This window comes from Drosophila montana, unplaced genomic scaffold (genome assembly GCF_035044405.1).
Source record: "Drosophila montana isolate Dmon_TW-CO22-7 unplaced genomic scaffold, ASM3504440v1 contig_896_1, whole genome shotgun sequence".
Lineage (NCBI taxonomy): Eukaryota > Metazoa > Arthropoda > Insecta > Diptera > Drosophilidae > Drosophila > Drosophila montana.
Genome location: NW_026999182.1, coordinates 519,638 through 537,760, shown reverse-complemented (window position 1 = coordinate 537,760; position 18,123 = coordinate 519,638). Strand labels below are relative to the sequence as shown.

Sequence of the window (18,123 nt, the reverse complement as noted above, 5' to 3'; positions counted from 1 at the left end):
TGTGAGCAGTCGCCGTCTGGTGATAAAATATGGTACTTTAGAAGCACGATCAGCTTGAAAGTATGCAACATCTTAAAACATTTTAAATTATATGTTTGCTTCTCCCCTCTGCAAGGTACAATTTCTTGGATAAATAAGGTTCGATCTTGAAAATATGTAATGACTTTTCAATATGATGCATGAAAAGTTTTTCTTTAATTGGAAGTTGTTCTATACAAGGAACACTCAAGCCATAATTTGGGGTCCGCAATTAAAAGCTTTTGTTTAATTAATTATATAAAAACATTTTATTTTTAAGATCAGTTTGAGTATGTTTGTTGTACTTTATCATAAACTTTATTCACATAAAAATAAATAATTATTACATTTCGATATTTAGCTTTAAGCCAAGCAGAACTTAAAATCGCCACGGCCGCCACGGCACATCCTGTTCAAAACTTCCTGCTGCTTCGGTTGTTCCTTGTCGCGTATTCATTATTATAATGCTTATGCTTTAGTGTGCGTATTTACAAAGATGTTGCAAGAAGAACTTAATTAACGGGCAAACGGATCGGAATGGAACGGCAGACATCCGGCTGAGGAGATTGTTTGGATTGGTGGTGATATTTGGATGTGCATTTTTTTTTTGGAATGGTGTTGGTTCTGGTGGTGGTGCTGGTGGTGGTGCTGGTGGTGCAGTTGCTGGTGCTCAAAAGGCACCATTGTAGTGCAGGTTTTGTGATGCAAATTGCGGTATGCCATGGTTGAGAGCTAAAACTTTACTAATTACTTTCAATTCTTCGAGATTTCTTAAACTATTAAATGGACTTAACTGATTGCTAGGTATAATTAATCTAGAATTTGGATTACCTGAGCTCACGCTGGGCGTGCCTGTTCCTGCTGTTGCTGCTGCTGCTGCTGCTGTCGTTGACTTTGACTGCTGCTGCAACAGTTGCTGCTGCTGTTGCAGATACTGCTGCGCATTTTGCTGCAATTGGCTGCTAAGCTGCGGCGTCAAGTGCTGGCGATAGAAATTTTGATTTTCCAGATTGTTTTGCTGGCTTACAATGGTGGTGGCAAAAGAGTTGCTCGGCTGGATTTCCACATTTTCATTATTCAGACCAAAGTTCCCGGTGCCCGATTCTTGTCGAAAGAAACGCGCTCGATTCTGCTGCTGCTGCTGTTGCTGCTGCTGCTGCTGTTGCTGCTGATGTTGCTGTTGTTGCTGATAAAGCGCATTGCTTACATAGCTGGGCAGCAGCAACGGTTGCTGCTGCTGCTGTTGCTGCTGCTGAAATTGCTGGTAATTATTTTGGGGTGGTGCTTGCAACAGCGATGCCTCCGCAGGCGCAAAGCTGAACTGATTTGAGGCTTGTAGCTGTAAATGATTGTTGTTGTTGTTGTTGTTGTTGATGTTACTGCTGGCAATGCTATTGGGATTTTGGTTATTGCCGACAGCATGTTCCGCTGTTTTTTGTAGATTTTGTTGCAAATTTTGGAAAATTTGTTGCACTGCACTCGTTGCCGTTGGCGATTTCTGATAGTTATTGTTGTTATTATTGTTGTTGTTGTTGTTGTTGTTGTTGCCGTTGCTGCCGTGCAGGCCAAATTTATGAGCCGCAACGGCATCGCGCAGCGGCAATTGCTGCTCAATTGGATATGTGGGATAGATAATGGTTTTCGTATGTGTGCTGGGTATAAATTCCACCGAAGGTCTGATGGAGTAACCAGGCAGAGGTGGCTGCAGCGTTTGTATTGCCTCCAGTGATGCATGCTGCTGCTGCAACTGTAGCTGCTGCTGCTGCAACTGAAGCTGCTGCTGCTGCTGTTGCTGCTGTTGCTGCTGCTGCTGCTGCTGCTGCTGCGGCTGCAATGTACTCGATTGCGCAAGCGGCGCAGCTTGGTAGCGACTTTGACTCTGCTCCTCCAGCAGCTTCAACTGGCGCAAGATCAGCGCCTGCTGCTGCTGGGCCTGCAGCTTCAGCTGATATATTTGCTGCTCCAAGGCGCGCTGCCGCTCAATGATGTAGCTATTGACGCTGGGCGGGACGGGTGCTGTCACACTAGAGCTAGCCAGCTGCTCCTAAATGCAGAGTAATAAGACAAGATTAAGGCGGTGTCATTTGGTTGGATGCGAACCTACCTTGATGTAGTTGTTGTTCGAGCTGCTGCCGCTGAGAAAGGCGGGCGTTGTGGAGAAGCCCGCTAGGTTGAGACTCGTCTGCGCGGTGCTCGTGCTGGTGGTGCTAGTGGGACTCTGTGTGGTGAGCGGCGCTGCAGGCAGCTCCGATTCCAGAACGTTCAGCTTGGTAATGGTGGGTCCAACGTGTGGCAGTGGCAGCGGCAACTGCGGCTGCTGCTGCTGCTGCAGCTGCTGCGGCTGTGGAAAGCTTTGCTCGCCCTGCAGCAGCGGGCGAAACTTTTGCGCCGTGCCTCGCTCATCTAGATCCACTGTGAAGGCGGTTACCAGCGGCGCCGCCAGAATGCGTATGTCCTCCTTGTCCACTAGTTCAATGTTCTCGCCATCCTCGTTGTGTGTGGGGCGTGGCGTTGTTGTTGTAGTGGTTGTTGTGGTGCTGGTCGTGCGACGCCTGGTGGTGCGTGGCCTTGGCGTTGTTGTCGTCGTTGTTGTTGTAGTTGTTGTTGATGTTGATGTTGTTGCCGTCGTTGCCTTTTTCACATTGCGTATCTCAAACTTGATCTCATTGCTACCATCGTGTGAAATCTCATTGCTGCCTAGCGAGCTGTCCACGCTGCGTGTCAGCTGACGCGAATCTGGACCCACATCCGCATCCAGCTTGGCATCGATGGAGACCGGCTTGCGCACTGTTGTCTTCTTCCATAGCTTGGAGCGATCGATGAAGGAGGAGAGCAGCTGCTCCTGAGCATTGCGTTCGTCAAAGGTGGCCGTATAGAACTGCACGGTGGGCACCACAGCATCCGAGGAGCTGGTGCTCTCCTCCAGAATCTCCTCACGCTCCCGTGGCGCCGGCAATGTGGTTATCTCATTGCGCTTCAGCGGAAGCGCACTGATTGACGCCTCCGCCTCGCCTTGCGCAGAGGCCTCCTCCCGCTCCAGCTTGTCTATGGCACGCAGCAGCGCCTGTCGCACCGAGTAGTCCAGCTTCTGTATGGCCTCTCGTGGTATAATCTCATTGCTCTCAGTGGTAACATTCTCAACCTCTATGGCCGCCTCATCCGCCGCCTGATCGCCATCGGCAGTTGCCAACTGGAGCATGAGCGCGGCGAGCAGCAGCGCCAGCAGCAACGCCCAGGGCAGCGTGTTGCAATGTCTCTGTGGATGGGATGAGTCAGAGAGTGAGGGGGTTAGCTCCGACAATTATGCTAATTAGCATTAGGGCCTTCAATTGAGGCATTTACTTGATGGCTCAATAAGCTTGGCTAAGCAATCCACCACCTGCCCCCACGTCCCATACTATTATATTTGGGCGCGGCATGGTGGAGTGCACAGTTCAAGCCTCATTTGAGATAATGGCAATAAATGCAGCCTTGGAGGCGCCGTAAATAGAGCGAGTGGTATATAATCTTGGAATATTTGAGATCATTAAAAGCAAGTGTAGCTCGCAAGCATAATTGACGCATTACGCAAGATACTATTATATTATATTTAACCTATTAGCTTAAATTTCACATGAAAGTTTTCTGTCAGTGTATAATGTGTGTATATTTGTTGACATCTTGGGGAAAACAGTTTGTCTAAATAAAATAGAAATATTTTATTACAGTCTACTCTAGTCCAAAGGAGGTATATCTTTCAAAGTACAGGCTTTGTTTAATAGAAAACTTACAATTATTCGATTTTTAAAAAACTTGAAGTAAATGAACTCTTTTAGTAAATGAAGAATGATCTTAGAGAAATACTCTGTCTCGGATTGGTGAAACTCCATACAACAGATTGCAATCCAACATATTTTACTTCAGAAACGAAACGAATATTCTGTCGATGGCACTACTTCGAACGAATCAAAAATATATATTCCAAAGATCTGAATTTATTTGAAAAAATAATATTTACTCTTTTTTCTAAAATATATCAAGTAAATAAAGTAAGATCTCCGGCAAGTATTTCTTTTTGCACACAAGAACAAACTTTTTTGAACCGTAACAGTGAATCAATCAATCAGTCAGCCGGGACGAACTGTGTCCGGTTTCTTGGACTCCCCAGTTGAATAAACCTGCCTAAATATAAAGGTCATCCCATATAAGAGGCAACTTGCATAGTTTTTCGATTATTATATGACTCCCTTTTGGGGAGTCTACCCATAATTTGGGGGCAGCAGCGCTTCAGATTGGGCGAGCACGTTCATTGCTGAACCCAAAAATTTAGCTGCAACCTCCAGTCAGATGAGTATAGTATATATAAATGTATGTATATAAGTACGGGTACGTACAATCTAGCGATGGCTCGCTAATCTGTGCATGTTCATCTTTCCGGCATTTGTAAAGACGGCAAATCATAACGCATTATAGCACGTAACCTGCCACAGAGATTGTCGAGTCAGAGGTGGTGGGGTGGGGGGCTAAGGGGATGCGGCATGCTGAATGTTGCGTTGCTTTTGCACAATTTGCGATTTTCAACAGCTTGACGATTGATTTCTGGCCCTGGCTTTTGACTGTGGCTCGGAAACGAAACTGTTTGCAAATTGCCTTGCAACGCTTGCTTGGACGCTGCTGAAAGTTTAGACTAATTGTTGCATCAACAAGTGGTGCGCCAATCCACAGCCACAGCGCTCATGCCAAGCCAAAGCAAACTTATCTGACCACCTGTCGCTCTCTAAGTGGGCCTGGTCTGGTCTGGCTTGGTCTGGTCTGGGTATCGGGTTTGCCGCTCAGCATTTTGGCAATCACGTTTCTGCCACTTGGCACTTGGCTAGTTTTGTTTTTCTTCTGTTTTCAGCCAAATTTTACAATTGTTGCTCGATTTTGGTTGCGCATTGATTTCGTTTTCGGGTGCACTTAAATTATTTAATCAGCAATGCGGAATAAAATTCAAAAATGCGCCGGCTATGCTTAATTTTTGAGATTTAGAAAAGCGCAACTAACCACAAAAATTATGTTAATGTATGGCACTTATATAAACTGAAGAGAAGGGCCAGTGCCAATGGGGCCATTTGTGGATCAATTCCTTGATACACTCTCCGAATTTCAATTACAAGCTCTTTCTCTCTCTCACATACACTCTCTCACTCCCTCAGTGCCTCTTTCTATCTTTCTCTCTTTGTTAACTCTCTAACTATCTATCTCTCTCTCTCGCCCACCCCTTTTATCTCTCTCTCTCTTGTCCATGTGTTTTCATATCGAAATATGCTTTTTGACCGTCCTGAAGTCCCACTAATCCTCACTCAAGCTCTCTCTCTCTCTGCTTCTCCCTGCCTGCATCTTTCTTGCTATATAGATATTATCATTTGAAACTTTTTGAACTAGTCTTTATATAACCTAACCTAAGCTACTTTCTTACTCCTCTATCTTTCTCTCTGTTCTTACTGTATAGTATTCAGCCTTTTGGACCTCATTGAAGATTTGAATTTCGAAAGCCAGTAATCCTAAATTAAGTCTCCTTCTCTTGTTCTCTGTCTTCCTTTCTCTCTCCCTCTGCATCTCTCTGTCTTTATTTCTCTCTGCCTCTATTGCTCCTTCTATCTCGTTCTCTCCTTATCTCTTTCTATACAAGATACAACCCTTTTGATCCTCTGCTAATCAATATCCAACCCAACCTAAACTAACCTAAGCCCCGCATGACTTATTAAATCGGCCATCTTCAATCTTATGCCAAAATATTAATAAATCTTTTCTTAATTTAACAGCTCATCAACAAGTTGTAAGCGAATTGCTGCGGTTGCTTGAATTTGATTTGATTGGATGCAACTTTCTATGCGCATTGTGTTTTTGTTTTACCTCTTTTAAATAGCCGGTCCAGCACTCTTTTACAAGATCAATCAAATTTCAACATGACTCAGCCGTTTTCACACAAAAGCGCAATAATGATAATAATTTTTCCGATTTATCTGAAAGTGTTTTTTGTTTGACGCCGCCCCAGCGCAAGGTTAAAGTTCAAGTTCTGCCAAAGGGCAAAAGTGAAGTGAAAACTCCTGGCTCGATGGCAGTTTGACGGGCAATAAGAAACTAAAGACGGCAAAAAAAAGACAACTGCAACATTTGATGGGAAATAATTTGCAGTTGAAGAAATATCTAACATTGAATTTGATTTCTTGTTGCACGGCCACAAAATTTATTGCCGACTTTCTGTCTGTTGCCTGAATTGTGTTTCTTCTTTACATATTTTTTTTAAAGGTTTTTTCTTCATTTATTTTTTTTGCTAAATAAAAAGCCACAAAATCAATAGCGTTGTTGTCCGCCTTACTGCTCATTTGCGTCAATTTCACTATGGAAATCATCGCCGGCCTCAGTTGCGTCGGACGGCTCGTCAATTCGTCAAGTCGTCAAATCGCCAGCAGCTTGCTTTGCGGTCGTCTTTCGCGCTAATCAAGTTGCCAGCCTTATACACATGCCTTCGAAAATGGTAATCATCATAAATTGTAATGCCCAAGCCAAGGCACTGGGAAATCTAACGGCTATATTACGAGTCCCAACTAAAACCAGCCAGCTAAAAGCTTAGCTCAATGTACATAAAATACCATTTTTTTCTGTTTTGTTTTCTTTTATTTTCATTTAGTTTTTCAACATGGAAATAAGCGAAAAGTATGAAAATGAAAAGCACTTGAAAAGCCAGGCGGAAGCATAATATTTACAATAAAATACAATCTTATGTTTCCTCTTCAATTAAACAAATCATCATCAGCTATTGAAGGTGAGTTTTCTTTACACTAAACTCTAGAAAAAAAAAAAAACACATTATTATATATTAAAAAAACCCCAAATAAACCAAATACTTGTTTGGGTCATAATTTCGTTTTAATTCATGATATTTTCTCATATTTCCCATACTTTCCCCGCAGCTGTAGAAAAACACAAATCTACGCTTTATCGTCATTTTCAGGCATGTAGCAAGAAAATCCAATCGCGTGCAGCTCTAACATCAAGCTAATGCAAAAAATGCCTTATAAATATTTTTTAATTAAGGCTCATCTATAAAATTGGGATGCTTAAGTTCCGCAAGAGGCGATGCTCCCCCATGCCGTAAGGTGTAAAAATGATTTAACAATCGAGCCAACCATATAAATTAGCAATAAATCAATGCACAAAAGCCAAGCTGTCTATATTTATTGCTCGTTTTATTGTTTAAAGCGTGGGCTGAAATTGTATTTTTTTGTTTATTATTTTTTCAGCTTTTGTTTATTATTATTTTCTTGTATTTGACGCTGTGAAAGAAGCCAACGGCGAGTGAAAAGTACAACACTTACGTAATCATCTTTGGCCAAATTAAAACTTCACTTTCGTTGGCTGCGCGTGTAAAACTGGAAGATCGTAAGCAAGACTTAAAGACTGAATGACTGCAAGACTTGAAGACTGGGTAACCCAGTTCCATTGAAAAATGGCACCTCATATACGTCGCATTGTCCAGTAATTTAAGCTGACAGCTGCCTTTAGGCCTTTAGGCTCGCGGTGGAATCCTATGTCTCGCTCTATGATTAATTTCACGCCCGCTGATCGCCGCTCGACCATCTCGCATTTTGCATTTTTCATACTTCTTTTTTTTGTAGTTTTAACAGCTGCATTTTGCATTCTTCATGTTGCATTTGGGCATTGCGATTGCTTAACCAACTGGACACCGTCCAGTGGCATCCACAATCCACGCACTATTAAGCAGCTGCCACCTAGTCATTTGTATGAAGCTTCCCAAAAAAAAAAACAAGAGTGACTTAGTCGGAAGTGCCCGACTGGGAGTTACCCTGAACCTCCTTCTATACATACACAAAAACACATATATTCGCAGGGCTGTGCTTCCTCTTCCCTTGGCCCTATACTATGAGTAATGCATTCCTGATTAACTGCGGTACTTATAGTCTGATCTATACGCAAATTTCAAGGCGTACATATGTGATACAAAATTATACATATACCAAAGCGTAGGATTATGATTAAAAATCATATCCCCCGGGGGTATGGTCAAGGTATCCGAAAAGTAAAATAGTTTTAATCTGCATAAACTATATGACAACCAACTCAGGTTTTATGTACCTAGCTTGTATAATTTTCGAGTTATGCTTAAAAACAAACGATTTAAAACTTAGTTCTATCGATTCTACGAAAAAAATGAAAAATAATTTACTTTTCCTGAAATTGGTATAGGAAAATAAACATTTCAAATATCAAGTCTCTAGCTTTTGTAGAGTCCGAGTTTTATTCGTTCACGGAGACATACATATCGACGGGCGAATATGGCAAAATAGATTCAGTTCGTCAAACTGAGCAAGAGCATATATATCTGATTGAAGTTTCTTTATTTTGCCTGTTACATACATATTCCACAAAAACAAGATACCCTTTTTACCCATGTACAATGGGTGCGGGGTTTAAAAAGAAAACCTGCCCGAAAGTTTCGAGTTGATTTTATCTGGTGAGTAACGCAATCTACAGATGTCTGTGCAAATTTTATGTTTGTTTGTTTATGCTTTATGTAGGCCAGCATAAATATTAATATTTGTTTTGTAAGTCCCCAGCGCAGCGATGTCATAAAATGCAGCAATACCATAAATTGCAATAAAATATCATAATATCATTAAGTGGCAATAAAATCTATTTCATGAGGCAGCCAGTTAACGCCCAATCATCAAATTGATTGCCATGCAAAAGTGTAAGAGCGGGTACAACCCTTTCTAACACACAGCTTGCCAGATAAACATCTACTAGCAGTTAAGCTGGAATTGATTGTAAACTGGTATTTGTCTTAAGACGAAGTATTTCAATTTGATTATAAGCCCGCCATCACATGAATAAAATAATATTTTCAAAATAAAACAAGCTCAAGAAGTAAATTTAAAGGATAGATGGTTTATTTCACTATAGAAACGGTGTTTCTATCAGATTGCGCAATTCTTAAACCACGTGAGCATTTGATTTTTCTCAAAATATAATCTATAATAAAATCTTCACAGATATTTGAAAAATTCTATTATATATAATATAATATATAATATATTTATTTAAAATTTAATTAAAATAAAAATAAGTATTTAACATTACTCCAATAAAATTGCAGAAGGTCTAGAACGTGCTTTGAAAGGCTGGTATGGTAATCGATAGATTGACGTTGTGTATCTCCAACCTGTTCCAATTTCATTCGCTGAGCCTTACAGATTCATATACATATGTCTAATTTCCAAAAGAATGAAATCTTCCTCAAAACACATGTAAATGTCTGTTGTTTTTGTTTTACTCTATTATGTCATACAATATTCACATGTTTTTAATATTTTTATAAGGGCATTCAAGCTTCTGTATACATTCCATTTGCCTAAGATTTCTCTGCTGCGGTTGCCCAATGAATTTGTTACAGTATTTTATGAGCTTTTAACTGTCTTTGTTGCTACCATGTTTTGTCGTCGAACCAAAGCGCATTCCCATAAAATGCCATGTAATTGTTGGGCGTGTGTGTGTGTGTATGTTTGTCCACCTGTCCAGCCGTATCTATAACAAGCCGAAGACATTTGCATAATTTCACACTAAAAAACCAAATCTGAGCTGAGGCTCTCTTCCAAGTGGTTCCTCTTGTGGGTCTGTCAAAAGATTTTGGGATTGTCGTTGGAATTGGGCCTAAAATGATTTTCGTGTTTTGACATGCCAGCGAGTTTTTGATTGGCATGCGTGAGTCTCTCACTGTGTGTGAGTGTGTGTATGTGCCCGTCTATTGGCCAATAGCTTTATCAATATTGAATTCATTCAGAGTCTGATATTCATTGCTTGTTACAATTCATTTAAGATCCATTTGCATATTTATGTGCATTTAATTGGGTTTTGGTTTCGTTTCAACTCGTTCAGCTATGGCCACAAATATCGACGATGCGCAGATCATTTTGCCACGCTACAGCCATTGTCTTTATGCTAAGCATGGGCTGTGAACAAGTCTGGTCTTTGTTAATTGGCCAGAGGTCAAGTTTCGCAGATGGTGCCGATAACGAGCTGAAGTTCAAGTTGAACCTTGTCACATTTGACATGTTTTGTTGATCAAATTGAATATGAATGATAACAACAGATTAGATAATGGCTTAAACAGATTTGCTCAATCATTATGCTAGGCTTAATTCAAGCTTGGATCAACTATGAAAATCCCAAGCTCAGCGATTTGCCAAGCCAGAAAAATATATATATTATTTATATACAATATATATATGGTATATCCACATAGCATTTCATAATAAAACTAAAAATAATACGAAATTACCAATGGTCGCGTATTACAATAAATTTACAAAGAGTGAAAAACAAACGAACCAAGTTGTTTAGTTGTTGTTTTCGACTGTTTATTTTCTTTTTGTTTTTGGTTTTTTAGTTTTTGTGGGCGCATTCGCGTAATGTTCGCCCATTGTTTGCGCGTCTTCGAGCAGCAGTTGGATGAGTTGCTTGATCAGCCCAGAGAGCAGAGGAAGGCGAAGGCAAATCTTTTCTTTCTCGTTTCTTGCTGCTGTTGTTGTTGTTGTTGTTGTTTTTTTTTGCTGTTTGCATCTAATGGCACGTTGAGGTAAAAATGCAATGTCAATGGCACTCGGCACTCCGCAGTCAGCGGCACTAGGCACATGGGCAATTTCGGTTTCACTTTTATCGACGCCCGAGCATCTGGCTTTTAGGAGGATGAAGATGATCAAGTCGCCGTCGCAGTCGCAGTCGCCGTTGTCATGAGCCCAACTCAAGTGGTAACTGTTTTGTTGTTATTGCTGCTGCTTGGGCTGCTGCGTTTCCATCTGCGACTTTGGCTGTGGCTGCTGCCGCTTTGTTTTGCTCATATTGTTGCATTATTTTTATGTATTATGTAAAATCGCTTACATTGTGTGTGCAGCGTCGTGTGCCACTTAGGCTAGGAGGGGGGAGCTTGGACTGCTGTTGACCTTTCAGCACAATAATAATAACAATAATAGCGCGCCAAGTCATCAAACCGTTTAAAGTAATATGGAAAGGGTCATACCGAAAAACAAAAGACTTAGGCAACCAACTTGCCACTAAATCCTCCACAAAAGAAACTTTGTGTTGCATGCTTACAATTATGCACACTACTCAATTCAGATTTATTTACGCGCAATGTCAAATACCTTTCAACAATTGATGCCAGACGTATGTAGCTGCAACTCCACATGGATATGGATATGATTCCATGCGGCGCAGCTTAAAGTCAGGTGTCGGTGTCGGTCTTGGTGCTGCCTGCCTCTGATTTATGTGCTCGACGTGGTGTTGGCAAAGCAAACCTTTTTAGCATGGTAAATTGTTATTTTGACAGTTGCACAATATCGTGCATGGCCTGTGGATGGATACAGATCTATAGACACGATACTCATACTTATCGCAGCAGGCGAACTGACTGTGCGGGCGTTTTGGAGCTCATGAATTGAATACCTTGTGAATGAAGCGATCGTGAGTGTGTGTTGCGCTTTTACTTTTATTTAATTATAATAAAACAACACTTCTCTATACCCTATACACATGTAATGGCTGAGAAGGAATATGCAATGGTAGGTATTTGAAATCTCTCATATTAATGATCAGCTTTGGCAGTGGCGTCGAACTACGCCTAGCTGCTTATATATCTATAGATCTTTTCCTATATAATTCTAAAATTTTTTAAGGATAGCAGTATGTAGAGGGTATCTCCAACTTAACACTCTTCGCTAAATTCCTATTTCTTGCCAAATGTTATGAACACAGATAGCACAGATACTATCATATTTTTTTCTCTTCTCCATATCTATTGCTGATATTCCCCGTAGCATTACCCACCCTTATGAAGCAGTATTTGTAAAGGTATTTTCGCATTGAAATGCTTATTGCTTGTTTACGTATTATTTAAGGTCTTGCGGCGAGAAAAGCGTGGACAGTACATGATTTATGTGGCAGCTTGCTAATTTTGGCTGCTGGTGAAATCAGCAGTTTGGCAAAGAAGAAGACACAGGCACATAATCAATTTTAAGCATTGTCAAACTGCAATTATGCAATGGCGAAAAGTGAAATTTTATTGCATGTCAACAACAGGCGACAGATGCACACATCTTGCTTGTTTTGGGACGTCTTCACTGATGACTCGCCTGACTGAGTGGCTGCCTGGTCAGCGTCCAGTTGAGAGCCCAGTGCCAACTCTCAACTTTGCAACAGGTCGCTCGCAGCAGCAGCAGCAGCAACTTTTTTATATATTATGTATTTTTGTAGTTGGTTGCATAAGTCGAAATCGGATATGCCAGGGTGTGCGTTTATGGATTTGATTGGCATTGGCTGTGGAACTGTGGCTTGGCGTTTATGAAGGTGGTCAATCAAAGAACCAGAAAACCGTTTATTTGATAAAAACCTGATTGAGGAGCAAACGACTAAATTTATTTAATCCGAACCAAACTGCCGCTTACCAATGCAGCAACCACATATATCATCTATTTCCATTTGCGCAAATGCAATATTTGTTTTCGGCCCAATTAGCCCTGAGATTAAGTGGTATCTTTTACGTTTTATGATCTTTATGCGTTTCAGGTATCTACCTTAAGTTAAGATTCATCTATAAACCAAATGAGCTCCACATAACACTAATTAAATTGTTTTATTGCCCTGGTGGGCTTCGCTTTAAAATTGAATCATTAAATGGCATTAAAAAGCCATTACACAAATGACTTGGCATGCAAATCAAATGACTTTCCATAACTTGATCTGGCTAAAAGAGAAAAAAAAAACAACAAGTGTATATGCATATTGAATACATATATTATCGATTCGCTTTGTCAATCAAAACTCCCACACTCTGCGCGATGACTGTCAAAGTGCCAAATTTGGGCGTTGCTGACTATTCGATTTTGCTAATTGATGATCGTACGCGTGTGTATGTCTTCTATAATTTAATGAACAGTCAGCACATAGACACGCCCCTTCTCGGACAATTATACAACTTTCTACTGGTTTTTAAAAGCTGATCATGAAACTTTCTATAGGACAGGAACGTACTATTGAGGATCACTTGAGTTGAAGTGAGGCTTATTGATCATGTTTAACTAACTGACGATCTTATCAGATCAAAATTAAATTTACTAAAATAAGGTTTACAAAATTCTTAGAGTCTTGATCTTATCTTAGGTTGAGAATCATATATCGTTCGGGAGCACAACAAACTTGGGTCAAGCAGTTAAATATGTGAAGGCCTTTGAGTAATCTTGTCAAATCAGAAAAATTGTTCTTCTTATATCTGCGAAGATAAAGATCTTACTTTTAAAGAAATTACTCCTAATCCGAATTCAGCAGACAACAATTGCTCATGGCAAAGTTAAGATATAACCAACTGTTTAGTTTTATATATTTGATCACTGAAAGAGAGTTCAACGCTAACCGATAGCAGCTGAGGATCGATTGACATTTAAGATAGTAATGGAAAAGGAAAAAAAACCCACAATCCGAAGCTTTGGATAATACTTGATGACATTAAAAAAAGAACAAGATCATTGATCACTAACGAACTTGATCTCCCAGAGGATAATCTTCATACAACCCAGTAGGTTTATAATACTTGGCTATAGAAAAATGTAGGCGCTCATAGAACTGTCTTGATGCAAGTATCATTAAATGATCTAGGTACACAGCAATAAAAAAACTCATATAACTATCTAGATGCAAGCATAATTACAGCTATCCAAGTGTTCATAGAACTATCCAGATGCACGTGTCACTAAATGATCGTTAATACTTACCACATGCATATTATTCGCTAAAAGTTAATTTAGGGTAATCCGAGCTGTTGCCAGACGTTTTCTGTATCAATCTAAGCAAATTAAACGCGAATTAGTTGTTAACTCTTTTGATTATTGTTAGACGCACAAGGTTTCTTATAGATGTATTGTTGTTATGGTCTGAGATATTCAATCATTTCATTTGTTTGCCACTTATAACGAGTGTTGCCCGTTGCACTCTAATTTTTGGAGTGTTAATTTCGTTTAATTGCAAAATTCCGATTCGTTTTCCTCAAATTAGCGAACAGTTCACACCGAGAGCAACAACAACCGGTCGATAGATAGATTGTTAGCCGTTTGTTTTGCTTTTTCTTATTGTATTTTAATTTTTTTATTATTTTTCCTATTTATTTATTTATTTTTGTTTTGTTTTGGTGGTTTTTGGGGGGAGTAGCTGATTGCGGCTGGCCGCTAGTAAACAACAACTGAACCGTCTGAACGTTTGCTGCAGACTGAAACTGAAGCGCAAGCGTTCAATTTTTAGGTTTCCCTCGCCTGCCCCAGCGGACCAAGCTGAAGCTGAAGATGCTGCCGCAATGTTGCCATCGTCGACGGCTGCTGCTACGGCGACGGCGACGTCGACGGTGACTGCGACGGCGACGGCGACGGCGATGTCAGCATCAATGTTGCCAACTGTTGATCATGGCTAAGACTGTGTCTGTTGGCTGGCAGCCCAATGAATGAAAGCTGCCTTTTCTTTTTGCTAGCATATTGTTGGTTTTTTTTCTGTTATTGTTTGTTCGCTTACAATACAAGTGGCCCTTATGGGCTTTTTGAACTTGCAACGTTTGCAAATTAAGTCTATGCTCTGCCCTATACATGATGCAATCATAAACGAGCCATTCTACACATAAGCTGAACTGTTTTTTAATTAAGCTTTTCGCTTGGGCCTTACGCATGTCGCATTTTCGACAGCATGGCAGACGTCGCATCATTGGCCACTTTCCAATTCGAATTGGCTGTGGCTCTGTTTTATGACGCTGCTTTGAAGTTATTTAACCGCATTCGGGCGCATCTTCGCGTGGCAACAGCAACTGGTTTTGGCCAAGCCAACATCCTTGCCTGCAGCGTTGGCTAAATCTTAATGAGCCACACTCAAAGCTACAGAGCCAAAAGGCCAGCGGGAACACGCGCCACATTTCAAGCTTGCCCAGGTCTTAACCGCGGTTGTTGCTTCCGCCAAATTTTCTGGCCATTTCGCGGTAAAAATTTCTCTCAAATTAGCGCCATTTGCGCATGCAAATTAGCTCAGCTCTTCTCTACGCACAGTCCGCACAGCCGATTTCCGTTTTGCTTAGCTATTTCCTCTAAGCTCGCTCGTTTTGACCAACATTTGAACAAAAAGTGCAACTAAAGTCTGCAAATTGCCCATGTGATATTGTTGCATGCACTTTTTGTTTACCTTGCTGAACTATTGACCGCACTTCAACCGTTGGCCAAGTCTGCGTGTGCCTCACCTGGAAGCATTGTTACGCCTGGCCATGAATGCTCGACCTCAACGCACTTTTAAGTCTATTTTGAGCTGCATTAACTATGGCATGCTCTTTATAAAAAAACAAATTTTATTAAACGTTGATTGTTTCGCGGTCTATCTTATTTCTAGTTGACGGTTTAGCTAGCTCGAGGATTTGGAGTAAGTGTAACTAACTAAGTGTAAGTAACTATTTAATAATATTTATACTAGTTAGATGTCGACATGTTAAATAACATTCGTCAGTATTGTGCTCAAAGTTTCAAGTGCATTACAGTTAATTGATTTTTAAACAAATAACAGAAAACTTATTACAAGTATTTGCATGCTTGTAATGGGCATAACATTTACTTCTTGTCTTAAGAAATTTTAAATTTTTGTTAACGTTTGGGTCCAAAATTCTTTATTATTTCTTGCGGTGCACAGATGTCAACAAATATTTACAATATTTATAGGCTTATGGAAATACTAAAAAAATAGTGTGAAATTGTCATCAATTGTTTTCAAAAATGCCACAAAAGGAAAATAAAACCCAATTGCAAGCAACTACTCCTATAATAAGATCAGATAATGCCTATGAACTCCAGTGCGTTACAAAATTGGCAACAAATCACGAATACCGCACCGCAAGTTGGGTTTTGAGCAAGCGACGAGCTGTGAAGTGTTTGGCTGTGCAGCTTTTCCGCTGTCGACCCTCAGCAGTGAAAAGCGCGGCTGTGTGGCATGACAACTTGCCACATAGCCAACAGACAACAGTTGGAGTCGGCACAGGCGCAGGCACAGTCACAGCCACATCATTTAGTGCATATTATTATTCGTATTTTCGGGACGTATTGTAAGGCGCAGCCTGCGCTCAAAAAAACCAAACTTCGATCTCGAGACATAGCACACTACACCATAGACCATGCCATGCAATAGCTTACCATATAGCCTACCATAGCAATACGACTCGAAACCTGCTTTCTTCGTCGTGACTTTTGATATTTGAGTGGAGTCGCATCGCCTTGTGCGCTTTTGAACCCGTTTGCACCCTTTTCGGTTTACCGCCTTATCGCATATGTATCGTATATGCGTTTCTTTGCTCGGCCTCAAAGAAACAAATTTTCAATTTGACTTTTGGCCAAAAAGTGCCTGGCAACCTGGCAGCCAACTAAGCAGGCTTTTGGCATTTTGTGCATTGAGCAAATTTTGATGGTGGCCCAAAGCCAGCAAGTGGCAAAGCCTGTCCAGAATCACCTGGTCGCAGCGCCAGCTGCACACGATTCCGAACTAAACTCCGGGCTGAACGTGAGCCACATTTTTGGCTACTTGTTTGCCAGCACTGGAAATTGGAAATGCCAGCTAGCATGCGGACCCATTGGCTTTGGGTAATTTCTTAATGAAGTCTTGTGGTTGTTGTTTTGATACATTTTGAAGGAGCTGCCCATACCCTCATTGTGGCTATTATAGCTAACTTATGAAAAGTGTAAAACGTCATGTTAAATTACGCATTATTATTTATTTTATCACCCAGATTTTGTTCGAAATGAAATTCAAATGAGCTGCGAATAATTTTTTGTCCACAACAGCTAACAATATAAAAATCTGTCTAAGAGATAGGACGTTTTTTATACCCTGTACCAAAAAATATTTTTCGATTTCCAGACCAAACTTTTGTGTGGAAGTCTCTGGGGTTAAAATAAACGCAAAATATGCTATAAAGGTTATCGTTTAGTAGAAATACCTCAACATTATTTATTTTTTTTAAATAACTTTTTGAGTTTCAAAAAAAATTTGAAAAATATAATATAATCATATTTAATACTAGTATTTAAGTGCCGTAAAAATTTAAAACATAAGTTTTTCGGAAATACATTTTATGTGAGCATTAATGTCTTGCATATATGTTAATGGCAATTCGTAGCTGGGTTTTGGATTATAAGCCTGAATCCGCAATTCAGCGAAATGTTGTAAGACTTTAATTGATCTACGCTAATTTTACAACATATTTTGTGCCACTTGGCACACCTTTTATCAACAACTAATAACTACTGTTTGGGTGGAGTGTTTCCCCTGTCTGATAGACACGTGTCTGCATAATCAACTCAACCGTTTGATTTGAGGGATTCGTGTCTCTATTATGACATGCGCCTGTCAAAATGCCTCAGCCAATCCCTCAGTCAAAAATGCAGCCAATCGGATATTTATATTTATTAGTGGCAAATTAAACGAACGATCAACATGAAGATGTCTATATAAATAGCACAAAACAATTGAGAAATTTGTTAAAAAATATGATATGCTGGTTCATATTCGATTGGTTAAAAAAAAGAGGCAAAATAATCGTAGGTAAGACAAAGGCCTTTGTGTGCGGCGCGTATAAAATAAACATGTCAATAAGAGCAGCAGGCAATAATTTGAAATGCAAATATAGAAATGAAATAGCAAGGGATCCATTGATCCAATCGTTTAAGGTGTGAAATATAGATGGCACTGCTGAGAGAGGAGGGGGAAGCACACACAACGCACACAGAAACTCACACAGGCACAACATTTGCCAACGCATTTTGGTCTCATTTGCATCTGCGCTTTGGATTTGGGGCTTAAGTTTGGAGGTCATCATCATCATCTTCTTCGCATAGACGTATCCGATACGGATCTTCAGCTATGAATTGGTAGCTATCGCCGGTTTCGTGTTAACTTTTAGTTTCATACGGTTACGTCCATTCCAGATTATACGAAATGAGTTTTTAAATAAGCTAAATCAATCATTTGGCAGCCGGTTAATTGTGCGCCACGCTGTGGTCA

At 40.3% G+C, this 18,123-nt stretch overlaps 1 protein-coding gene across 2 annotated transcripts; it reads right to left on the bottom strand.

Moving 5' to 3' along the window:
• Positions 1-425: 425 nt before the first annotated feature.
• Positions 426-3,307, bottom strand: LOC135440169 (dual specificity protein kinase splA). 2 transcript variants are annotated; one of them, XM_064699205.1, is made up of 3 exons: positions 2,123-3,307; positions 850-2,062; positions 426-750 (listed from the first exon to the last, which is right to left on the bottom strand). In XM_064699205.1, the coding sequence occupies exons 1-3, from the start codon at positions 3,215-3,217 to the stop codon at positions 689-691; spliced, it is 2,370 nt and encodes a 789-aa protein (XP_064555275.1). In that variant the 5' UTR covers positions 3,218-3,307; the 3' UTR covers positions 426-688. The 2 variants fall into 2 exon arrangements, with proteins under 2 accessions (XP_064555275.1, XP_064555274.1); XM_064699204.1 differs by having other exon boundaries at positions 426-2,062.
• Positions 3,308-18,123: the final 14,816 nt, after the last annotated feature.